The sequence below is a fragment of the Nannospalax galili genome, unplaced genomic scaffold, assembly GCF_000622305.1.
Source record: "Nannospalax galili isolate Female #2095 unplaced genomic scaffold, S.galili_v1.0 scaffold159, whole genome shotgun sequence".
Classification (NCBI taxonomy): Eukaryota; Metazoa; Chordata; class Mammalia; order Rodentia; family Spalacidae; genus Nannospalax; species Nannospalax galili.
This window is the reverse complement of record NW_008343239.1, coordinates 2,064,859-2,074,583: the sequence shown is the minus strand read 5'-3', so window position 1 is coordinate 2,074,583 and position 9,725 is coordinate 2,064,859. Positions and strand designations below refer to the sequence as shown.

The 9,725-nt window shown below is 45.0% G+C and overlaps 1 protein-coding gene across 3 annotated transcripts in view; it reads right to left on the bottom strand.

Annotated features, from left to right (window-relative positions):
* Ankrd27 (ankyrin repeat domain 27) overlaps window positions 1-9,725 on the bottom strand; it is a 67,863-nt gene that overhangs the window by 48,166 nt on the left and 9,972 nt on the right. For all 3 annotated transcript variants that reach the window (XM_008839471.2, XM_017799750.2, XM_029566640.1), the window contains exon 2: window positions 4,468-4,599. In XM_008839471.2, the coding sequence (XP_008837693.1) occupies window positions 4,468-4,569 (102 nt within the window). In that variant the 5' untranslated portion in view covers window positions 4,570-4,599. The remainder of the gene's footprint in view (window positions 1-4,467; window positions 4,600-9,725) is intronic.

Here is a 9,725-nt window from a genome sequence, read left to right as displayed (position 1 = left end):
TTTTTTTTTTTTCTTAAATTACATTTTTGCATTTTTATTTGTGTGTGTATGTATGCATGTTGGCCACTTGTATGCCAGAGGTCAGAGGACAACTTGTAAGAGTTGGTTCTCTCCACAATCTCTCTAAGTTTTAGGAATGAAACTCAGGTTATCCTGCTAGCTTAGGTTTTCTTTTTCAACATGATTTTTAATCTATTTTAAAAATGTAAACAGAAGCTGGGTATGGTGGCGCAGGCCTTTAATCCCAGCACTCGGGAGGCAGAGGCAGGCAGATCTCTGTGAGTTCCAGGTTAACTGGGGCTACAGGGAAACCGAGTCTCAAAAGGACAAAAAACAAAACAAAACAACAACAAAAAAAAACAGAGAATGCCATAGCTTAAAAATGTTTCATTTTCCTGTATACCTGAAAGGAAGGAGGTCAAGATGGCAAAGCTCTCATTCAAAATCACCCTCTGTGGGTTTGGTGGGGCAGGACTGTAATGCCACTTCTCAAGAACCTGGCATAGTAAGTTTGAATTTCAAGGCTTGCCTGGGCTACAGAAGGAATTCTAGGCCAACCCGTGAGGGGGGGGGGGGTGGGGGGGGGGGGGGGGGGGGGGGGGGCGGCGCTTGGTGCGGCACCACACGCCTTTAATCCCAGCACTTGGGAGGCAGAAGCAGGAGAAACCTCTGAGATGGAGGCCAGCCTGGTCTACATAATGAGTTCCAGGCCAGCATTGCACATATGTGGTGCACTTACATACATACAGGCAAAATACTCATACACATAAAATAAAAATAAATTTTAAATCATAAAAAAATACATAATACAGAGGACAAAGATGTAAACACTCTTAGTAGGTCAGACCCTCCCTGTTACTTGGCTGCTTTGCATACAGACTCTGTGTCACTGGTCACCACTGTACTTAGCATGTGCTCACCAGAGTGTGACTGTCTCTCATGCTGGACCCTAAGCTCTGTGAGGGTAAAGACAGTGGAGGAGTTCCTATGCTTTGCTGAATCCCCAGCATCAAATATAGTACCATGCATACAGCAGCGTTTAATAACTTCTGACGCAGACAGATTAGTGGCCATGGGGAACTTTATGAGATTTTAATTTAAAATATTTTTAAATTATATGTGTGTGTGTGTGTGTGTGTGTGTGTGTGTGTGTGTGTGTGTGAATATGAGTACAGGGACCTATGGAGGCAAGAAGAGGGCACCAGATACCCTGGAGCTGGAGTTACAGGTGATTATAAGCTGCCCAATGTGGGTGCTAGGAACCAAACTGGAGTCCTCTGCAAGAGCAATACACTTACCAGCTGATGACATTAAAAAAGAGTCCATATGGATTTCCTCATTGCCTGTTTTATTTATTTATTTATTTATTTATTTAATTTTATGAGAAAGTCTTGTTTTGTAGGACATGCTGGCCTCAAACTTGTGATCTTCCTGCCTCAGCCTATGAAGTGATGGAATTATAGGCCTATGTCGTCAGCCTCTGTCTTTAAGGTTTTTTTCACTGCAGGGTCTCACTTTGTAGCTGTGGCTGGCCTAGAAATTCACCTGCCTTGGCCCCTTGAGTGCTGGGTTTGAAGGCATGCATCACCATGACCAACCATATAATTTTTTTTTTTTTTTTTTGCTTTTTTGAAACAGGGTATCCCTGTAGCCCCAGCTGGCCTGGAACTCACTATGTAGACCAGGCTGGCCTTGAAATCACAGAGATCCGCCTGCCTCTGCCTCCCAAATGCTGGGACTACAGGCGTGTGCCACCACGCCCGGCTCTATTTATTTATTTATTTATTTTTTATCATGAACTCTATGGCTTCCAAAATCCAAACTTGAAAAACGAAAGCATTTGGGCTGGAGAGATGGCTCAGTGGTTAAGAGCACTTGCTGCTCTTCCAGAGGACCCTGAGTTCAGTTCCCAGCATCCACTTAGGATGGCTTACAACTAACTATAACTCCAGCTTCAAAGGATCTGAGACCCTCCTCTGGCTTCCAAGGGCCCTCACATATATGTGACATACATTCACAAAGACACACACACACACACATGCTCGCGCGCGCACTCGCTCACATAAATAAAAACAAATATTTCTTTAAAAAAAAGAAAGAAAACACTCTGGTGAAAACATATGAATCAAAAACTAATCATAAAACCCAGAACGAACATCAAGAAAACCAGGCTTTTGAGGGCAGACATCAGGCAAGAGTTCTATTTTTCCAGAAGGGCTGTCAAAGACCCGAGGCTGACCTGAGCTAGGCAGACTTCTTCGACTCAGATTCTGAGGCCTGACCTGGGTAGGCTCACGCTACCAGATACAAGAAGTGAAAACACAGCATGAGGTGAGGAGGGAACAGAACGCTTAGAAACCAGGAACATCCCAAGCAGGGTCAAAGACCACACAAACCTGCTCAACACCCAAAACGAAACCTAAAAAGAGACATTGGGGGTCTCAGGGGACAGCTCAGTCAGTAAGGACCAGGGTCTGAGCTCAATTCCCAGAAATCATGTGAAACAAAAGAGCTAGGCATGATGGAGCACGGGTGTAATCCCAGCACCGGGGAGACAGAGGGCTTGCTGAGAGACCCTGCATCAAAAGAAATAAAAAAATAAAGAAATAAAGTGGGCAGGGTATGAGGAATGATACTCAAAGCTGTGCTTTGACATTTACACACAGAGACATGCAGAGAGAGAGACAGAGACAGACAGACAGATACACATATACCCTCACATATATGAACTTGCATATACATACAAGATACTGGGATGGGGGCATGGTTCAGTGGTAGAGCACCTGCCTAGAATCCCCCAGTGAGGGACTGGGGGTGTGGCTCAGTGGTAGTGCACCTGCTTAGAATACCCCAGTGAGGGGCTGGGGGTGTAGCTCAGTGGTAGAGCACACCTGCCTAGAATCCCCCAGTGAGGGGCTGGAGGTGTGGCTCAGTGGTAGCGCACCTGCCTAGAATCCCCCAGTGAGGGGCTGGAGGTGTGGCTCAGTGGTAGAGCAGCTGCCTAGGATCCCCCAGTGAGGGACTGGGGTGTGGCTCAGTGGTAGAGCACCTGCCTAGAATCCCCCAGTGAGGGGCTGGAGGTGTGGCTCAGTGGTAGAACACTTGCCTAGTATGTACAAAACCCTGGCTTCTGTCCTTAGCACAGGAAACAAAATAAGAAGATACTCATCAATGATTGAACACGAAATGTCCCCCACAGGCTCACCTGCTGAAGGCTTGGTCCTCAGCTGGTGGCTTTTTTACTAGGTTCTGACAACTTTGGGAAAGGGGGGCCTATTTGGAGGAAGTAGGCCACTAGTGGGCACCTCTGTAGGTCATGCCTGACCCTCAGTCTCATCCTTGCTCCCTGCTCCTTTCCCCCACGAGGTGAAGAACCTTGTCTACCAGCTGCTCCCATCACTGTGATGTTCTGCCTCACCATAGATGGTTTCTGTTAGGTAGTTTGTCACAATGTCAAGAAAATTAACTAATGCAGTCCCCAACCTGAGTACTGGAAAGACCCACAACATGGGATGTAGAGGGGTGCTCACCCCCATAAATCAGAGATCCCAGATGCCACTGTTATTTTTGTGTATGTGTCTGTGTCCATGTGAGGGTGTGCATCTGTGAGTGTATGTCATGTGTGTAGTGACTGCAGAAGCCATAAGAGGGCATCAGATCCCCTGGAGCTGGAGTTACAGGCAGTTGTGAGTCACCCCATGTGGATGCGGGGAACCAAACTTCACTCCTCTGAAAGAGCAGGAAGCACTCTTAACTGCTGGCCATCCCTCCAGCCCCAAGTTCACATTTAAAACTAACCACACTGGGCCTGGAGAGATGGCTCAGTGGTTAAGAATACTGGTTGTTCTTGCAGAAACCCGAGTTTGAATCCCAGCACCCACATGGCAGCTAACAACTGTCGGTAACTCTAGTTCCAGGGGATCCAACAGTCTCTTCTGTCCTCCGCTGGCATTGCATGACACAGGTGCACTTACCTACATGCAGGCAATACACTCATACACATAAAAAATAAAAAATAAAAATAAATAAAATAATCACACTATGCATGAGTTCACATGTCCCCTGTTTCCAAAGGAGTAAGCATCCAACTGAGCAGATGTGGGCTGCTGGGGCCCAGGGGAGGAACATGGTATTTGCCTCTGGTAGTATTCACAGCCAACAAGGAAGTAAGTGAGGTCAATAGCCATCTAGGGTACTCTGCACGAAGGCATGATTCATCATGGACACGCGACAGGAGTTTGAGAAAGGATTACAACCCAGGCTGCAATCCCAGCAGGCTTCCTCCAGGCAGCAGCTTGGGGTAGGCCCCGGAAGATCATGCACATTCAAGGCATGACATAACACACAGCACAGGGGTTTGTTAAACTGAGCAGGTTTGTAACTGACTTCCTCTACATGTCTCCTCTGTCGGTCACAATTCTGGCATCACTCATGCCTGAAGGCAACGCTCAGGATCAATGCACTTACAATGCCGTGGATCTGGGCCGCCTTGCTACACAAATCCGGTCGCCACTTCTGAAGAGCCAGGTAGAAAGGATTTTTCAGCAGATCTTCATCATACAGAGCCATATGGACTTCAGAGTGGTCAGAGTGAGCTTCCTGAGACAAGGGAAGAAAAAGCAGTAAGCAGCAGTCTTCAGGTCTATGGAATATGGACCCCCGTCCTCGGCTGGCCAGTTCTTTTTTAAAACAGGGTCTCACAAGGTAGCTCCAGCTGGCCTAGAATTCGCTATGTAGACCAGGCTGGCCTCAAACTCACAGTCACTTGTCTCTCCCTCCTGAGCACTGGGATTAAAGGTGTGCACCACCATGCATAGCTGCAAAGTATATTTTTAGAAATCATACCTGACCAAAATTAGGACGTACTAAATTTGGGGTTTTTTTTGAGACAGGGTCTCACCATGTGGCCCAGGCTGGTCTCAAGCGATCCTACCTCAGTTTCTGGAACAGCTGACATTGAAGGTGTGTGCCAGCACTCCCAGGGATTCATGTACTTTTAACTTTTTAAAATTATATTACGTGTATGTATTTATGAGGGGGCGCATGTGCCACACTATGTGTGTTAGAGATCAAAAGACAATTGGTGGGAGTTGGTTTTCTCCTTCTGCTGTTAAGCTCAGGTCATCAGGCTTGGCAGCAAGCATGGTTACCCTAAGTCATCTCACTGGCTTGTTTGTCTGTTTTGTTTTTGTTTTGAAGCAGAGTCTCCCTATAGCCCCAGATGGCCTGGAACTTGCTGTGTAGACCAGGCTGGCTTCAATCTCACAGAGATCCACAGGCCTCTGGAGTGTGCCATCATGTGGTACCATTGCTGGACCTTTATAATGAAATAGTTTAACCATTCAGAAAAGTATCAGGAGTAATGTAAATCTACTGTCTAGATTTAACCAGTCTTAACCTTGAGCCATACATGCCTCAGGCGTTTAAAAAATAGACTATTAGAGTACACTGGGATTCCCCCATCTTAGCTAAGGGATCGTGTTGGACCACCATCACCCTGAAATAGCAGGTCTATTTTCCTTGTCCACACTCCTATGCCTTGAATACATAGATATTAAAAACAATAAAAGGGGGCGGGCTGGAGAGATGGCTCAGCGGTTGGGAGCCCTGGCTGCTCTTGCGGAGGACCCCAGTTAGGTTCCCAGTACCCACATGGTGTTACTGTAACTCCAGTTCCAGGGGATCCAATGCCCTCTTCTGGCCTCTGGGGACATTGCACAAATGGGTACATTTTCATACAGGCAGGCAAAACAGTCATACTCATAAAACATAAATAGACAATTAAAAGTAGTTTTGTGGGCTTTGAAATTCATAGAAATAGTACCAATAGGTTACTGTCCTGAAATGCACCCTTTTCAACTAACATTATGCTTTCAATTTCCATGTTTCCAGTGTTTCCATGCTGGGCCATTCAAGTTATAGTCATTCATTGAATTCTGCTGTAGTTTTCCTACACATGAACGTGTTACAACTTATCTAATACACTATACTGCCTCTGTGTGTGTGTGTGTGTTAAGCGATTGTGCCCAGGGCTTCATGCATGCTAAGCATGTGTTCCCCCCACTGAGCTGCACTCCCAGTCCCTCTAAAAGCCTATATTTAAGGGCTTCCTCCTTTGTAGATTTACACTGATGTGACGAGCACTCTCAGAGCTTGTATGTGTTCCTTGAAGTGTGCACCCACACAAAGCACCGAAGCATGCATTCATCTACAACCACGGCAGACACCAGCCACACAGGATCACTGTGTATCCCAGGAAGCCTCTGAGCACTGCTGTCCCTCACAACACAACCTAATCAGCTCTACCATCAACACATTACTTACTCAGTTTCCATCTGTGCTATGACTTGAACATTTGTCTCTCTCACAAAACGCATAGGCTAAGATACCTTCTGTCTTTTGGCCACTTTTCTACTGGGTTATTGGCCTTTTTCTTATGATTTACAATTCTTATTAGGTCTTTTTGAGACAGTCTCCCTGTAGCCCCAGCTGCCCCGGAACTCAATGTAGACCAGGCTAGCCTTGATCTCACAGAAATCCACCTGCCTCAGTCTCTGCCTCCTGAGTGCTGGAATTAAAGCTGTGCACCAGCACACTCAGCTATTTCTGTTATTTTTTAATTATGTATTATGCTGGTGTTTGTAAACTTGGCACAACTAGAATCACCTGGGAACAGGGCCCCTCAACTGAAGAATTTCCCAGGTCAGATTGGCCTGTGGCCGGATCCATGAGGCACTTTTTTTTCTTTCTTTCTTTCTTTGTCTTTTTGAGACAGGGTCTCCCTGTAGCCCCAGCTGTCCTGGAACCCACTATCTAGACCAGGCTGGCCTTGAACTCGCTGAGATCTGCCTGCCTCTGCCTCCCGTGTGCTGTAACTACAGGCCTGTACCACCACACCCAGCTCTGAAGCACTTTTTTCAACTGCTTGTTGGTGTAGGAGGGCCTAGCCCATTGTGGGTGGTATCATCTCCAGGCAGGTAGGCCTGGGCTGTATGAAAAAAACTAGCTGAGCAAGTCAGGGTTCCAACCCTGACCTTCCTCTATGATAGACTACAAAGTATAAAAGAAACAAACCCTTTTCATCTAAAGTTGTTTCTGGTATTTCATCATAGCAATAGAAAACAAACTAGGGTATGTGTGTACATGTGAGTGCAGGTGTTTGCAGAAGCCAGAAGAGACTATCAGATGCCCTGGAGCTGGAATTACAGGCAGTTGCACGTCACTGAACATGGGTGCTGGGAACTGAAGAGGACTCATGTTCTCCATAAGAGCAGTATAGGTTCTGAACCATTTGTCCTCTCTCCACCCCCTGATTTACAGCTCTTTATGTACCTGGGTAGTTAAATGTGTTCCAAATTTCTTCCAGCCTATGACTTTTCATCTTTCCAAATGGGTGTTTTCAGACAGGTTTATTTTAATTTTTGTCTTCATGCATTTGGATTTGCCAGTCTTTGCCTTTATGGTCAGTGCTCTGGGGATCATAGGAAGTCTGTGCCAATTCTCTGCCAGGTCCCCTTTGCAAAGGGACTTCCTCCTATTTAAGGTGAGGTCTATCTCCCTGCCTTCTGGGGTTTTGAAACTGATGTTTTGTTTGTTTGCTTGCTTAGTTGTGGTTTTTGTTTGTTTGTTATTGTTTTAACGGTTTTTGTTGTTTTTTGTTTTGTTTTGTTTGCTTATTTAGTTGGTTGGGGATTTGTTGTTGTTTCATTGTTGTTTTCTTTGGAGGCAGGGTCTCAAGATGTAGCTCTGGCTGGTCTGAAACTATGTAGACAGTTTCAGAGCTCCTCCTGCCTCTGCTGGAATTAAAGGCATGCACCACCATGACCAGCCTAAGTGGTGGCTTGGGTTTTTTTATTTTTATTTTTTTCATGTTTATGAATGTTTTGCCTGCCTGACTGTAAGTGCACCTCATGTGTGCAGTTCTCATGGAGACCAGAAGAGGGCAGAAGATCCCATGGAACTGTAGTTAGGAACAGTTGTTAGCCACCATGTAGGTGCTGGGAACTGAATCCAGGTCCTTTGCAAGAGCAGTCAGTGTTCTTAATTACTGATCCACCTTTCTAATCCCTAAGTGGTTGGAGTTTTTGAAGCAGCAACTCACTATGCAGCCCAGGAAATTTACAACTCATGATCCTCCTGCCTCAGCCTCTCTAGCTCTGAGATTATAGGTTTGCACCACCTATGATCTCTGAGATTATAGGTTTGCCCAGTTTTCTCTGTTTTTTCATTCTGAGCCAGCCCTGTGACCTGCTTTAACTGGCAGACAGAACTGACATGGCTGTGATTTCTGAGTTTTAGCCTTGAGTTTAGCCTCATTCTCTGGGTACTCTGAGAACAGTATGCTGGGAAATAGCCTGAGAGACAAAAGACCAATGGAGGAGAGAGAGAGATGCCCAGGTGACCTAGTGAGCACAGCCAACTGCCAACAAAATGCAGTCACACCCACAAGCCAGGTGACACCAGCAACAACCAGCCAACCCACCTGAGAGTGGGAATAATGAAATTAGGTCAGATGTAAGCAACTAAGCATGGGTTGGTTTGCAACACAGCAAACGCCACTTGAAGCCATGTGCTCTCCAACTCCAATGCACAAATATAGTCCCTGTAACTTTTTTAAAAAATCTTAAGCTTTACCACATTTTCCTCTCCAACCCATCTGGATTTTATTTTTATATAAGCTATAAATTCAGACTGTAATTTTACTTTTCCATATGGTAATCTAATTGTCCCATCATCATTTGGGGAATAGTCTCTCCCTTTCACACCAGATGATAGAGCTATCTCTGTCACACTCCACATTCCTGTGTATGTCTGTCCTGTTTCCAGGCTCTACTTGTGACTCAATGGTCTAGACCAGGGCTGGCCAAAAGTCGTATGTGAGAAACAGAATTACCACACATAATAGGATTACATACGTAATTTCAGAATTAAAACACACACAATTGCTTATATAAGTTCAGAATACACACGATTACCTATGTAATTTCAGAATTACATGTACATAAATATGATTATATATGTAATTTCATTGTATTTGTCTTGTTTCTATTGTGCTGTTGAGATGGGGTCTCACTATGTTGACCATCTGATTTTTGTGACTCAACCTTCTAAGGAGCTGGGACAACACTGTGGGTCACTATGCCTGACACATACATACATAATAAACATTTTCTACATTGCTACACTTAAAAAGAAACAGCTGAAATTGATTTTAAAATTTAAAAAATCTTATTTTTATTTTATAAGTATTTTGCCTGCGTGTGTGAAAAGACACCACATGTGTACAATGCCTAAAGAGGCCAGAAGAGGGTGTTGGATCGCCTGGAACTGGAGTTATGGGTGGTTGTCAGCCACCATGTGGGTGTTGGAAATCAAACCCAGGTTCTCTGGAAGAGCAGCCAGTGCTCTTAATGGATGAGTCATCTCTCCAGCCCTTGATTTTTAACATTTTAAATATCTTAACCTATCCAAAATATATTTTCAACATATAATCGTTTTTTAAAATAACTGGAACAGCGAGATAGCTCACTCAGTGGGTAAAGGCACTTGCTGTTAAGCCTGATGACCTGAGTTTGATCCCCAGAACCCACACGGTAGAATAAGAGGAGTGACTCCTGCAAGTTGTCCTTTGATCTCTACACAGTGTGGCACACCCCCCGCCACGCACACACAAAGTAAATAAGTGTAAAAAAAAAAAAACAATTAAAATAAATGACATTTTACGT